At 25.8% G+C, this 16,790-nt stretch overlaps 2 protein-coding genes across 4 annotated transcripts; one reads left to right on the top strand and one right to left on the bottom strand.

Moving 5' to 3' along the window:
- Window positions 1-44: 44 nt before the first annotated feature.
- Window positions 45-8,544, top strand: LOC122713746 (poly [ADP-ribose] polymerase tankyrase). Of its 2 annotated transcripts, XM_043934477.1 has the most exons (13): window positions 45-440; window positions 3,087-3,402; window positions 3,721-3,923; window positions 4,007-4,332; window positions 4,415-4,668; window positions 4,748-5,081; window positions 5,182-5,312; window positions 5,388-5,616; window positions 5,727-6,112; window positions 6,195-6,647; window positions 6,756-7,279; window positions 7,419-7,768; window positions 7,863-8,544. In XM_043934477.1, exons 2-13 carry the CDS (start codon window positions 3,210-3,212, stop codon window positions 8,101-8,103), a joined length of 3,624 nt encoding a protein of 1,207 aa, XP_043790412.1. In that variant the 5' UTR covers window positions 45-440; window positions 3,087-3,209; the 3' UTR covers window positions 8,104-8,544. The 2 variants fall into 2 exon arrangements, with proteins under 2 accessions (XP_043790412.1, XP_043790413.1); XM_043934478.1 differs by lacking the exons at window positions 4,748-5,081; window positions 5,182-5,312 and having other exon boundaries at window positions 46-440.
- LOC122713748 lies at window positions 560-3,210 on the bottom strand. Of its 2 annotated transcripts, none has more exons than XM_043934481.1 (8): window positions 3,016-3,210; window positions 2,685-2,858; window positions 2,311-2,608; window positions 2,100-2,253; window positions 1,878-2,020; window positions 1,593-1,786; window positions 1,123-1,513; window positions 560-759 (listed from the first exon to the last, which is right to left on the bottom strand). In XM_043934481.1, exons 2-8 carry the CDS (start codon window positions 2,772-2,774, stop codon window positions 698-700), a joined length of 1,332 nt encoding a protein of 443 aa, XP_043790416.1. In that variant the 5' UTR covers window positions 2,775-2,858; window positions 3,016-3,210; the 3' UTR covers window positions 560-697. The 2 variants fall into 2 exon arrangements, with proteins under 2 accessions (XP_043790416.1, XP_043790417.1); XM_043934482.1 differs by having other exon boundaries at window positions 3,114-3,139.
- Window positions 8,545-16,790: the final 8,246 nt, after the last annotated feature.

The following is a 16,790-nucleotide window of genomic DNA, read 5'->3' as shown; positions in this document are numbered from 1 at the left end:
AAAATAATAAGAAATAAATATTATTTAATAAACAGAAACCAATTGCATTTAAAAAGAGATAGTAATAATAATAGTTATATTATACAATGTAAACGGCTACAGATTAGTTGAGTGAATGAAATTTAACCAATCACGTTTTTCCCATGCTACTTGTCATAGTTTATATACATCGATTGGTTATCTTTTTATGCAATTGTCTCTCTAAACATTTATTATATTGCATTTTGGAACAACGTCACAACAAATCTATCTCAAAAAAGAAATTTATAAAAATGGATTGATATGTAATTTCTACATAAATGGAATAAAAACAAATAATACTTGCAATTCTTGATTTGATTCTTCTGTATCTTTCAAATAAGTATATAATTATTCTAAGTAGTGTTAAAAATTGGGATTGTCATTAATTGAATTGAATTGAAAACCGATTGAAAAAACATGTAAGAAAAACAAACTATTGTAAAAATAGAATTTAATTTAACATGTACATATTTTATATATTAAATACATTTTTTCCAACTATTTTCATGCCTACTTTTTCTTAAATTATATTGCATTGCATTCTTCTAACCTTGAATTATTAAATTAAATTAAGACAAAAAGTCTAGTACATCTGTAATTTTGCAAAAAAAATTATGAAAATCTTCTTTCATTGCAACATCTATATTCATCACTTGAGTGTATTCATCAACACAGTTTAAATGTTAAAATTCTTTGATACTATGTTTTTTCTATTTGGAGTAGATGTAGCATTTCCATCTAAAAAGATAAAATATTTATGCTTAATTACTAACATATTAATTGCTTCTTTTATGAATATATATAAACCTTTAAAATAATGTCTTCTTAAATCATTAGAAAATAATCTAGAATATTTTGGAGAAATTTTCATTTTATTAGGAGAATTTATTTTATAAATTAATAATTGTCTTTGAGGAGATTTATAATTTGTTGTAGCATTTTCTTTATTATCATTAAATTGATATCTTGATTTTTTAAATGAATCAAAAGAATTACATTTATATCTTTTAAATAAATGTTTATATTTCTCTGAAAAATGAATTCATTGTAACAACAATAGATCTTATTTATGAATATTATTTATTTTATAAAAAATAATACCTTTTATTGGAGAGACTAATATTTTTTTTGATATTTCCTCATCATTTATATAGTTATCAATAAAAATATTAAATTTTGGTGAAGTTAAAATTGTTTTTAGATTTATAAAGGATAAAAAATCTTTATCTAATGTATAGTTTATACTTTTCTCTTGTAAACTGTATTTAATATCACTTAAGCTATCAGAAATTTCTGTTATAAGATTTTGAAATATTTTTTCCATGCACTTAATCGTTTCACAATATTCAATTATTTTTGGATTCCAATGTGATATGTCCGATAACTTATTCTCTTTCAAATAATATTGTAATTGTTTTAATACTTGATCAATAATTGATAATAGAACACGAAATACTAAGCATCCATTTGTATATAATTCATTATTATTGCTCTTTAAATAAAATATATTATGAATTATATATATACTTTTTTAATATTAAATAGTAGTCTAATTTATCTATATTTTTTACCTGAATATTATTATTTAAACATAATGAAAGTATTCCATTATTTATTTTTGGAAGATTTTTTCCATCAAAGTATTTAAAATAACGTAAATTTAAAATTAAATCATATAATGTATTACTAAGAATTTTTAATTTTTGTAGTTTCATATTTTTTTGTTTTAAAAATTTAATATTTTGATCAATACTTTTTTTCCATACTGCAAATTTAAATTCAGATATATTATAATTTAATTTTTAAATTGATTATTCATTAATATAAATTATTAGATACAAATTATAATACAATACAATTTATAATTTCTGCATCATCAAGATTTGTTAATCGCTTTGCTATTAATGGATTAATTGAAAATATAGACATTAACTTTTCTATATTCTCTTTTACTTCAAAGATAGCAGTTTGAACTTTTGCTAAATCAGTAGATTTACATCTAAAAAATTTATTTTTTATATAAAACATATTTTAATACACGTATAATTTTTGAAATATTAAATAAAAATATGTTTTACTGCATATAATATTCAAAGGATTTTAAATTTAATTTTATATTTTCATGAAATTTAGAAATAGCATTATTCCTTTTTATATTTATTATATTAAAATATGTTTGAGTTATGTATTTATTATCACCAATATTAGGAGCTCGCAACAATTGTATTTGACCTATAAAAAATTAATTATTAATATATAATAAAATATTATATTATTCATTTTTTTTACATTTATTAATAATATAAGCTCTTAAGCTAATCTCTGATATTTTCCACATAAGAATCAAAATTTTTCTTCCTCCTGCTTGTAATAAATGAGACATAATTATTGGCGGAAAATTTATATCTGGATTTTCAGTTGCTAAAATTTTTAAATATTCTGTTATTTCTAGACGATATTTTTTTTCATCCATTTTATTTAAAAGTGGCCATATGACCATTTTTTGAAAGCGTGTTGCATTATGTACAGATAATAAATAATGAGAAATATGAATAAAACCTAAAGTATTTGGTTTATTAAACATTTCCTATAAAAACTTTATTACATTAAAAATATAAATACTAATTATATATTATAAATAAATTTAATTTTGATTATAATACCTTATTAAAGCTTTTTTTACATTCATAAGATGCAGGCACAACTTGCATAAGTAAAAATACATTTTTATAAAAAGATTCATTAATCTCCATAATTCTTTATTTTTTTAATTAAATTATTTTGTAACTCTATATACAATAATTCTACTGTTATCTTTATGAATCAGACAAGTTCTCCTAAAGGATATTAGGAAAAAAATATTTGTATACAAAGTACAAGTTCACATAACTATATATGTAAGAATATATATATGAATACATGTAAATATAATAAATCTCAAATATATAACAAGAGAAAGTCTATTAAGTAGTCATAATAAGAAGTATTGTTTACACTAGATAGTTCTATATCTTAGTACTAATGGAATTACTTCAACGAATTTTTAAAAAAATGAACATTTCTAGGTATAAGGCGGCGCCACTGGATTGTACCATAGCAACTCATCTCGAAGTCGTCGTGAAAGCTTTCAACACTATGAGTCAGTGAAGTGTATCTGTCGGACAGTGGCGTGAAAATGGCGGTGTAAAATGGCAGGACGTAGATCGACGTTGACAAATGCCGATTCCCTGTCGGGATCTGGAAACACTGATCCTTTGAGGGAATTATTTGAAGCATGTAAAACTGGAGATCTTGCGAGGGTAAAGGCGTTGGTTACACCGAAGACGGTCAATGCTCGAGACACTGCCGGACGCAAGTCCACCCCCCTGCATTTTGCAGCTGGTAAGAATAATTTTTGCATCAGCTTCTTTTTTTCTTCTGTATTGACAAAATTAAATAAATAACTTGATATTTTCCTTGTTTTATCATCTATGATTGAAAATATAGGATTTTATTGTCACGTCATGAATGCAAAACAATTTAAACACTTAGTTTTCAATGTTGTCATTTTATAATTCAAATAATAATTTTTTGAATTTAATTACATTTATAACAAACCGAAATATATTTTTTAATATGATATAATTATTATAATAAATTATATTCCTCATGACGTTTTAGAATTTATTTAAGTACTCATTTTCTATTTTTAATACACAGGTTATGGTAGGATAGATGTAGTAGAATTTCTGCTTTCTGCTGGAGCATCTATTCAAGCACGTGATGATGGAGGTTTACATCCCTTACATAATGCTTGTTCCTTTGGACATTCTGATGTTGTAAGACTTCTCTTAGAAGCAGGAGCTAATCCTAACACTAGAGACAATTGGAATTATACTCCTTTGCATGAAGCTGCAATTAAAGTATGATTTTTTTATCTGATATATTATTTCTTATCCATTTTTTTATAGTAATTTTATTAAATTTTATATTTTGATTATTTTAGGGTAAAATAGATGTTTGTATTGCTCTGCTACAACATGGAGCAGATGCTAATATAAGAAATACAGAAGGAAAAACAGCATTAGAATTGGCAGATCCTGCAACCAAACCAGTATTAACAGGAGAATATAAAAAAGATGAATTGTTGGAAGCAGCAAGATCTGGAAATGAAGAACGCCTTTTACAACTTTTAAATCCTTTGAATGTAAATTGTCATGCAAGTGATGGCAGAAGATCTACTCCATTGCATTTAGCTGCTGGATACAATAGATCTAGATTAGTGCAGATTTTATTACAAAATGGTGCAGATGTACATGCAAAAGATAAAGGGTAAATTCTTGTAGTTATAATGTTCTATAATAATTATTAAAAGTTGATGTAAAATAATTGGTTTACAATAATGATGTTATAGAGGTCTTGTTCCACTTCACAATGCTTGTTCATATGGTCACTTTGAAGTGACTGAAGCACTTCTTAAACACGGTGCAGCGGTTAATGCCAGCGATTTATGGGCATTTACTCCATTACATGAAGCTGCTAGCAAATCCAGAGTTGAGGTGTGCTCATTACTTTTAAGTGAGGGTGCCGATCCGACTCAATTAAACTGCCATAGTAAAAGCGCCATTGATGTAGCCCCAACATTGGAATTACAAGAAAGATTGGCATGTATGTTTTCTATGTATATTAAGACTATTCTTAGAAAAACACACAGAACATAATTTTGTTAGATACACTTTAATTGTAGACGAATACAAGGGACACTGCCTCTTGGATGCCTGCAGGCAGGCAGATCTTACTAAATTAAAAAAGTACCTGTCCCCAGAAGTTGTAAACTTTAAACACCCATATACTAGGGATACACCATTGCACTGTGCCGTTGCATCTCCTTATCCCAAGAGAAAACAAGTAATAGAATCTTTAATTAGGAAAAATGCTGCCTTAAATGAGAAAAATAAAGACTTTCTTACACCTCTTCATGTTGCTACTGATCATTCTCATTATGATGCAATGGATGTGCTACTTAGACATAATGCAAAAGTCAATGCTTTAGATGGATTAGGGCAAACTGCACTACACAGGTACCGTGAATTGTCTAGTCTTGTCTTTAAAGTTTTTTATTTTTTTATTTTATGAAAAAAGACATAATTTCCTTACTTAAAAATATTGTTGCATAAACAGGTGTGTTAGAGAAGACAATGTGCAAGCTTGCAGAATATTGTTATCATACAATGTTGATCCATCTATAGTATCACTTCAGGGCTATACTGCAGCACAAGTAGCTGCAGAAAATGTCCTTAAAATATTACAAGGTTCGAAACTAATTCATTTTAGATACAAAGACTTTTCAACCGAAGAATGTTTCTGTTCTTATTTTTGTTTTATAGATCCACCAAGTGGGACAGATGATGCGGAAGCGCAGTTGTTAGAAGCAAGTAAGTCTGGTGATTTAGCGGCAGTAGAAAGAATTTTACGTACGAATCCATTGGCTGTTAATTGTCGTGACTTAGATGGTCGACACTCCACACCGCTGCATTTTGCAGCGGGATTTAACAGAGTGCCCGTAGTCGAATATTTATTGGCACATGGAGCAGATGTACACGCCAAAGATAAAGGGTTAGCAGTTTATTGTATAATTTATAAAAATTAATTATAATTTAATTATAAATATTATTTATAAAAATTCAAAAATTAATTGAAACAAATTTTTAATTTCATATATTTAGTGGACTTGTTCCCTTACATAATGCCTGCTCTTATGGTCATTATGAAGTAACGGAATTGTTAGTAAAACATGGTGCATCAGTGAATGTTGCGGATTTATGGAAATTTACTCCACTTCACGAAGCTGCTGCTAAAGGAAAATACGAAATAGTTCGCCTATTACTAAGACACGGAGCAGATGCGACTAAAAAAAATAGAGATGGTGCAACACCTTTAGATTTGGTAAGAGATGGTGACCAAGATGTAGCTGACTTACTACGAGGGAATAGTGCACTTTTAGATGCAGCAAAAAAAGGAAATTTAGCGAGAGTGCAACGACTTGTTACACAAGATAATATTAATTGCAGAGATGCACAAGGTCGTAATAGTACTCCATTACACTTAGCCGGTAAGTTTCATTTATTTTTAAATTCTTCATCTCTCTTTTGGTATTAGTTTGTATACAATTTAATCTGCTTATATTTTAATAGCGGGATACAATAATTTGGAAGTAGCCGAGTTTTTGCTTGAACGTGGAGCAGATGTAAATGCTCAAGATAAAGGAGGATTGATTCCTTTGCATAATGCTTCGAGTTATGGTCATTTAGATATAGCTGCATTACTTATTAAATATAATACTGTAGTAAACGCTACTGACAAATGGGGCTTTACACCACTTCACGAAGCAGCTCAGAAAGGCAGAACACAGTTATGTGCCCTTCTTTTGGCTCATGGTGCGGATCCTTTTTCAAAAAACCAAGAAGGACAAACTCCTTTAGATCTTGCTAGTGCTGATGATGTAAGATGCTTATTGCAAGATGCTATGGCTTCACAACAAGTAGTACCATCGATACCATCTGGTAATAATGGCGTTGGAGTTGCCATTAATTTAAATAATAATGGTAATAATACCATTAATAGTAGACCGCCTAGTATCGTTGCGGGTAAATATGTTTCAACAATTACAATTATATTTTTATATTTACATATTTGTCATATTGTTATATTTATACATATACAATAACATATTATTGAAAATCATTTATTATTAGTTCCAGTTACACCACCACCATCACTTACTCAAGAAACTGTAATTATGCCTTCTGGTACAGCTATGACTTTGTGTGTACCACTTGCAAGACCATCTTCTTGTTTGAGTCCAATGCCATCAGAAATATGTTCTGAAAGAGATTCCAAAGATTCTAAAGATAATTCAAATATCACAACTGTTGCTGGTTTTCTTCAAAGCCTCAGTTTAGAACATTTATTAGAATTATTCGAACGTGAACAAATTACATTAGATATATTAGCAGAGATGGGTCATGAGGATTTAAAACAAGTTGGAGTGTCTGCATATGGTTATAGACACAAATTAATCAAGGGCATGGAAAAACTTCTAAACACGACTGCTGGTACTCCTTGGCAACCGACTATTACGCCAGGAACATTGTTGGTAGACTTATTAGCAGAGGATAAAGAATTTTTAGCTGTGGAGGAAGAAATGCAAAGTACAATTAGACAACATAGAGATAATGGTCATTCTGGTGGTATATTTTCTCGATATAATATAGTTAGGGTACGTTTTAAATTAAATTACAATAGTGTTTATTTATAATCTATAATATTGTTATATTTTATTAAATGTAAAATTAATAATAGTAATATAATAATAATATAATAGTAATAATTAATAATTATGATTTTTTTCGAAATAGATACAAAAAGTGCAAAATCGTAAATTATGGGAACGTTATGCGCATAGAAGACAAGAAGTAGCTGAAGAAGTTGGTGCAGCAGCACCTTCTTCTCCAAGTACTGGATCTAGAACTACTCCTGGATCGAGTTTACCACAAGCAAATGAGAGAATGTTATTTCATGGTAGTCCATTTATTAATGCTATCGTTCAAAAGGGTTTCGATGAACGACATGCGTATATTGGCGGTATGTTTGGCGCTGGAATTTATTTTGCTGAACATAGTAGCAAAAGTAATCAATATGTATACGGAATATGTGGTGGTACTGGTTGTCCTGCTCATAAAGATCGAAGTTGTTATATCTGTCACAGGTATTTATATAAAAACAAATAACAATTTTTATTATTTCTGAATTATTTAATTTTGATTATTATTCTTTAAATTTTTATTATATAATATTTATAGACATTTATTACTCTGTCGTGTTACACTGGGAAAGTCATTTCTGCAATTTTCTGCAATGAAAATGGCTCATGCACCACCTGGACACCATAGCGTAATGGGTAGACCATCTCAAGGTGGTTTAGCTTTCCCCGAATATGTTGTCTATAGAGGTGAACAAGCATATCCCGAATATCTTATCACATACCAAATAGCAAGACCTCAACAAGAAAATGGTGGAAACGAAAGTGTCGAAGAACGGTGATCAGAAGAGTCTAGCCCAGCGGCAAGGTTACGAAGTCTTTGTTGCTGCCAAAGACCTCGAACGTGTAACACTCTATCTTGAATCTGGTTAAAACAAATTATGATTTCATTTTGGAATCAATTCTTCCATTTTTTATCTTCTTTAAGTGAAATAGAGAAAATAATTCGAATGAATCTATAATACAGTGATAGGTGAATTTCAATGATATACGTGGACTAGTCAATAAGTAAATTATTTCCTTTAAAAAAAAATAAATTTATTTATTTATTTATTTATTTTTACGAGAAAATATTTAAATTTAATTTTATTTCTTCAAAATTCACATCCGATTTTATTTCGCATTAAGATGATTCTCTGTAAGATGATTATTAATATACATGATTTTCATGCAATCAAGAAAATACATAAAAATCGAGCAAATGATAAAAATACGTTAGGAATAATTTTTTATCAAGAATTTTATTTTCAAGCAATTTTTCAAGCATATATCTCAAATTTGGATATATTTGTTATATTTGTTATATTGTTTCATGCTTATATAATATACAATTATATTAATACTTATATCAAAAATAATATTGTCAATACAATTAGTAACAATTCCATATCTTTTTAAAAAAAAAATGGGGAAAGATAACTTATTTATTGAGTAGCCTACGTATATATATCGAATCTATTCATTTAATATTGAAAAAAAAGAAGACAATTAATAGGATATTTAATTTTTAGCATTTATTTTGTGATAATATACTGGTCTAATTCGACCATGCAATCATATACATGCCTGATTATTGATGTATATTGACTGCAGTGTACATATATCAGTATGAATTAGAATATGTTGAAGACCAGCATGATTTTTTATGTAAATTTATGTATTGATGAACGTATGTTTATCTTTATAATGTTACATACGGAACAATGTTTTAATTATCACATCTATTTGTCAGTTGATTCCAGTGTGATATAAAATATCTTTAAAAAAATCATATAAGTTTAATGAAAAAAAAGATATAATATTTCTATATCTCTGTCAATTTTGAAGTAAATAATTATGCTGGTTAAAGCAATTACTTCAATTACATGCGTTATAGGTAAAGTCTGTGGACAAATATTTAATTTGTAAATAAGTAAAAATACGTTATATATATATATATAAGTTTTCAGAATAATATAATTATGAGCACAATTTATAGAATGGAGTCAATTTATTGATGAAGTTACATGTGTATGTGAAGAAATATCTTTCTAATATCAAGACGAATTGAATCGAATTACAGATGACTCCGTTCATGGTAGATTAATTAAAATAATTAATACAACGAATGGTATTATATTTAGTATTCAAATCGCACAGAAATCTTCGTTTCATCGCATAAAATTTAATTCAAATTTTCATTTTAAATTGAATTTTGGACTTTACCTTTAACATGTACATATATAATATGTATGCGAGTATTTTATATATTCGGTTGATATTTCGGACATAGAATAAATTCATTCATGTTATCGACATTATCAACAGGGTTCCTATAAGCTCATAATAATTTCGAATACTGTATATAAATATATATTTTATTGTACGTACATTTTTTCTTTTCCACGATACACATCGATGATATTCGCGTTTTTATTATTTCTTAACCTATAAGTTTGGATTTTCTTTCTCAGGTGATGAATAATATATGTTATATTTTTTTGTTCAATTTTTATAGCAAGTATATATTTTCATTTCTTAAAATACACAACGAAACCACTCTTTTCTTGTACGTCTATGATCGTATAAATATTAAAATTAAAAGTAAAATCGAAATATTTTAATGTCAATATTATTAATACCATAAAATTAATTTATTAAATTAATAATATATTGATTAAATAAATTAATCAATATATCATGATTTTATATATTTTATATATAATATATTTAAAAAAATGAATTTAATCTAATAAATAGAAAAGCATTCTTATTATTTATTACTAAATTGATCTCTTTAGGTAATAAAAAAAATCTTGCTTCGATTGATATTCTTATGTTTGTGTTCAATATGGAAATACTTCAAAATAAAAAAGAAAAAAGGAAATATATAAATTTAAAATGTGAAGTACAAGAAAATAGATGTTTTTTACGGTATCCGGACACATTCTTAATAATTATTTAGGTGACGGTTTTATTTATGGGTATATATACTGAATATGTGTTCGATAAAAAGTGCTCAAGAAACTGATGCAACAAATCAACATTTATTAATTCTGCGATCTTACACGAAGACATGAAGTAATCAAGTATTGTAAACTAACACACGAAATAATTTTGTTTTTGTATTTACTGTATTCGACAGTCAATGAGCGTATTTAATTATTATGCTTTGACTGTAAAAAGATAGACTGATTCTAAAAAAGAAAAAAATGTTACATATTTTACCGTTACATCGATTTTATATTTTCTTTTCTTCGTTTTCACTTCATTTCTTATTTTAAATTTAAAATATATATATATTTACGTTTAAATAAACGTAAATCATAAAAAAATATGCAAAAGAAAATAATTGAGAGAAAAATATCAAATTAATGTTTTTTTTTGTATAGAGATTTTAAATGTATCAAATTTTCATTTCTAATGTTGTCGCTTATGACAATAGACCTAACGGGACAAGCTACAGAATAATAGAAAGTTTTATACTGAAGAAAGTTTTACACTGTAGCTGGGTGTCGTATTACCAAAAGAGCTCGTTTATACTTATGTTTACATATATTTCAATGAAAAAAAATAATTTTATTTATTATTAAATAATTCATATACATTTTTTAACAAGTTATACATCATAGACGCTTTTATTTTATCAAGAATATAAGGTAATACTATGTTTTTAATTATGTTTATATATTATTTTTAAACCCTTCTTATTTTTATGACAAATAATGTAAATTATGTTTTACAAATTGTATAATATAATCAAACAAAATCTTAGCTTATTTTATGATTCATGATTTTTGAATCATAGATTTAGATTATATCTCTATAGTTTCGAAAAATACTTTGGATACATTTAAATATGGCAACAAAATATCTACATTATATCGATTCTACGTTATAAAACGATACGATTATCAACAAATAAATAAAATATGTTTTCATGTAATATATGTATCATACTTTTATGGTACATATATTATTCTATTCTTATATTTTTCTAAATAATGTAAACTTAATATTTGGTACCATGTTTAAACATTTTTAACAATATAAATTTTATTATAAATTCAAATTCTAAGTAATTTGATAATAAATTATTAAATATAAAATAAAAATTTTTATGACAAAATAATGGAAAAAATAAAATCTAAATATCTATTATAAGTTTAATATTATATTCAAGAATATGTTTCAAGAAATTATTATCTAACACGTTCAGATAACATAAAGTAGAACGATCACATGATTTGTTTTAATAATATTACTAAATTTTATTTTTAGGAAATGTCCGGATGAGATATAATAAAAATTCAGGTAAAAACCGATATTATTCAATGATTGCTAACATTGCTATCCTGCTCTTTTCTTCTTTGCTGCATTGACTCTAGTCTACGAAACGACTCACCGAGTCTAGTATAAGAATGCAAGCACGTGGACTAAAAGCCTTTTGATTCGTAGATCCGGTAAAATCACGTGAAATGCACGAGGTGAAGCGCATGCGTAGTAGGAGAATACCGGCTTGTCGACGATGTGCTGTTGGATGACACTCACGCCGGTGCTTTCAGACGCAATCTGAAAGTATAGGAGGTTAGATCGCATAATTCGTGTTAACAACCAAGTATCCACCTCCAATATCTTCTTGCGTTTAACAAATTCTACGGTAATAAATCCGTAAGTGTAAATTAAGAAATAAAAAAAAATGATTGAAAATTCGTGACATTTTAAGAGATTGGCACAAACGATGCATTGCTTCGTTTTCGCCACGTGAATACTGCCGTCCGTCTTATCGTTTATATACTAGTAATAATTTACTCCATTCGTTCATTTTGTTTTACTTTATTTTATTTCAACTTTTGGAAATTAGTTTGAATTCGAAGAAACAAAATATTTAGATAGACAAGAAAATCTACCATATTACATATTATGTGCTTATTTTAAAGAGATTTATCAAATATAAGTTTTAAAGATCTTTCTATTGAAGATTTCAAAAACTAAAGGAAAAACGTGACAAAAAGTATATATAGAAGATTGTGCGCGTTCATAAAAAAAAGGAACGTGTGTGCATAAAGGCTTGTCATTCCCAACAAGAAGAAAATTTGGTCTTTCTGTTTTATTCCACTTTTTGGTGGAACGGTTGTCCAGTTCAAAAAAAGATGTGAGTATTAATATTTTCGTTACTTAATATATATAACTTAAGATAAACACTAATTATATTAATTCATTTTTTGTTGCCATTTAAAAAAAATGCATTAAATGTTACAATACATTCCAATTCTGTTTGTGCAACGTGCGCAATTAATTGATTCGTATTGCGGTCGATGCCACATGAGAATAAAAACATTCGACTGCGCATTGACAACGATTTCTTATATAATATAAGCGTGTAGGATTACACAAGTGATTGCTCATTATAGAATACTGCAGTTATAAAATTTAAATAAAATTTATTTATAATTGCGTTCTCTTAGATAGAAACTTATTATTCACAGGAAACTTTGTTTACAAACAAATTATAAGATAACAATCATAAGTAATATGTAATAAATTCACTAGAAAAAAGTTTATCGAATAGTATTATTATCTCATACATGCATCACGCGATATATCGTTCTACATTTATTTCTTAATTATACAAGAAATGAATATACGTGTATGTTATATATGCATACTATTTTATGTGACACATGAGTGAGATAATCGACCTAAAAAATGACGATTTTTACATATACCAAGGAAAGCGAAAGCTCCAGAAAGCTTGTTGGATTGCATTTCAAAGAAATGCTTTTATCGAATAACAAAGAAAAGAAATTAATGCGATTGATTAGCGCTTGTGGCCGGAAAGAGCATTATTAGCAACATTTATTATTTAATCTCAAACGTTTTGAATGATGCGAAACAGAAAGACCGATTAGTTAGCTCCTGACCTCATGACAACGGAAATAATAAATAAATATTGTTCGTGATTCCTTCCATAGTTTTTTTTTTTGTTCGTTTTACTGATTACAACTATATTTTTAATCCATATCATTTGAAGTTAATTATTTTGAATGTTTTTTTATAAATAAAAAATATAATTCTAACTAGATTCTGTTTTTATTAATTTTTAGGATTAAAGGATTCAATTATTCTAATTTATTAAAAAAAAATCTTTAAATAATATACAATATAAGGTTAATAGTGATTCACAAAGATCGCATTTCAGATTTTAGTCGATTTTGATTTCTTTTTATAACAGGCTTGACTGCTCTTTTAAAATGCATTTTATTCGTTTTTACGCACGTATACTTAGTGCTCCCGTATCAAGTACTTATCTACTTGTGTTTTCCGGTCACTCGTCCCTCTTTAGACGCCTACCTGGGGAACAGTTGTATGAACATAAGACGAATTGTTTACACGTATTATTCCCACGCATATACAGCGACACTATATACTTCCGGAGAAAGTACAGCGAAAATATTGCAATTTACATCCATTACATGTAGTACATTCTTTATAGATATTTTGCAAATATTGTACATAATAATATGTATTATAATTATTTCAATTTAAAATCCATTCGATAATTTAAAATAATATATCAAAATTTGTATTACCATTCTTATAAAATTTATTATATCGAATATAAGCTTTATGCAATTTATTTTTTCCAAATTAATATAAAATTTTTAAAAGTAATATTAATAATAATAATTAATAAATTAATAATTATATAATAATAATTAATAATTTATTTAATTATTATTATTAATATTAATAATAATAATAATTAATAATTAATAATTTATAAAGTTATATGTTTGTACAGTTGATAAATTTAAATTTTTAAAAGGAGTAACATGTATTGCGGTGAATGTGTGATAGTTTGTCACCCTTCTTAGTGATTTATAACTCTTGGTCCTTTTAAAAACATATACAATTCATTTTTAGCCGGATTAGCATGTGCTTTGTGAATGCTATTATACTATCAATTCTCTTCTCTTCAGCATATTTAATAATTATAAATAAAATATAATATGTTTTCAAATCAATATTGTTATTTAATATTTTTTACTCAATATTTTTAAATTTATTTTATTGAAATTTATTTTAAAAATGAAAAAATTAAAATCTCTGTCAAGAAACATTAAATTGTATATAAAAATACTTATTTACTTATTTATATATATTATTTATGCATCAATATTGATCTATTAATATTTTATGGTTTATTGTTTTACATATAAATCAAATGTTAGAAGGCTATCTCCGTCTAAATAGAAATCTCAATTCCTCAAAGTAATTATATTCTAAATATGGCGTGACTTTATTAGATGTATAAATTTAGAATATATATATATATATATATATATTAATCAAATTGTAATATCTTAAACATCATATATATTATTTTTATATTGAAAAAGAATAACTTATAAGATTGAAGAATAACTTATAAGATTGAAATAAATAATATTTATTTTATCGATAAAATTGTATTCTCGTTGGCATTTCTCTTAAAACTTCGAATACTTAAATATTTCGAAATTCAAAAATTTTAAATTTTAAGCATTTTTAAATTTTCTTTACAAATGCATGAGCGCAATTCAATATTCAATATTTTGTGCAAAGATCTCTCTTGTAATACCAAATATATACAATTTTTCTGCTTTTTTATTGATATAGAAAAGCATTTCTCGTATCTATTCTTTATGGTTTCGAAGATTAAACTTTGTCCGGTAAGATTCCGCGCTTGAGGATATAGACAGCAAGGATATATCGGTTATCGGCCTGCTTCGAATCAGAAACAACGCGATAAGAGACAGAGGATCTCAGTGGCGATCTCAGTGGCGTTTCTGATTAATAAAAAATTGATTTTCAAAAATTTTTATGATCTCAACCTTATAACGAACTAATGATACCATTGATTATTTGATAAAATTTTTAAAAATATTTTTTAGATGTGTAGCTGTTTTATATATAGATATACATGTGATAAAATATAAAAATTTTATGACTTAATTATTTTAATTGTTTAATTAATTTTTATATTTATTATTCATAAAGAACTAATTTATATTTTTAAAATTGTTCTATTATCTATAATATAATTATTAATATTAGTATTCATTAGTATTTCATATCTTGTCGATTGTCTTCTTATTAGATAATGATTTATTGTGTTTTCTTTTTAATAAAAGTTGCTTAAGGATGAATTAATTATTTCAATTATTTAATTAATTTTTATATTTATTATTCATAAAGAACTAATTTATTTTTTTAAAATTGTTTCTATTATCTATAATATAATTATTAATATTAGTATTCATTAGTATTTCATATCTTGTCGATTGTCTTCTTATTAGATAATGATTGTGTTTTCTTTTTAATAAAAGTTGCTTAAGGATGAGTAAGATTAGCATATTTCTCAAGGCTGTTTTTTAATGACATGCACGTGATAGATACTGATGCTATAAAAAGAAGATATTCAAATTTCGCCAACTGAATTCTCTATACTATTTTATATATATTGTTTTTGACTCTCTATTTCTCTCTCACTTAAATCGCACATATATTCGCAAAAGAACCGGTTACAGAAATTTTTTTTCAATCAAATTTTTATGTATTTTTATACAAAATCAATTATTTGCAATATGCAATATGTTGTAGAATTTCATCAAAAATTTATTTTAAAAAATAGTATTTTGAATAGTATTTTTATTAGAATAGTATTTTAGTATTTTAAAAATAGAATTTTTTTTTTTTTTTTACTAAAATCTTTTATATAAAAAAAATTATTATATACGAGCAAAAAATAATAATGAAAGATATATTAAATTTATATTAATAATTAGTTTTAAAATTTAATATCTTCCTAAGTAATCATCATTTCATTAAGTATGTTAAATCTTATTTTCTTCATTAAAATCTTAATTAAAATCTCAAGCATAATACATAACATTTCTTTTCTCTATATCATCTTAGCTATAATTATATATTTTTACTCACATTCAAGTCTTAAGTTATCGATCTATTATGTAATGATACAATTTGCATAATTATCATCGATATATTATTCAAACAAAATGTTAAAGCAAGTTGCGTCGATATAAATAATTTATTCAATTCTTTCTCTTGTTATCACTATATTACTTTACGTTAACGTAATGGTTGATGATATTAACATAGTTTTCAGGCTGGGATAAATGTTTGTATGTGAAGATTAATTAAATACATGGGTTAATTAATGGTTTTTAATTAATTAAAAATAAAAATTAATCGAAATTAATATCTGGTGAGCATTGATTCGTTGTAGACAAATAAATAAAAATAAGAAAATATTGCAATATTTTCGACTAATGGACATTTTTATTTCAATAATCAATTAAATATCTCATTATATTAAAGTCTCAACTTATTTTCAATTTTAATTTCAAATAAATATTTTTTTTATTTATTTTTATAAATTGCATGTTATATACATTGTTTATCTTTGTAATTAAATAATTATATT

This window comes from Apis laboriosa, unplaced genomic scaffold (genome assembly GCF_014066325.1).
Source record: "Apis laboriosa isolate Shangri-la unplaced genomic scaffold, ASM1406632v1 scaffold26_cov146, whole genome shotgun sequence".
NCBI lineage: Eukaryota > Metazoa > Arthropoda > Insecta > Hymenoptera > Apidae > Apis > Apis laboriosa.
Note: the sequence above shows the minus strand (reverse complement) of the source record. Positions and strands in the feature narration are given on the sequence as shown.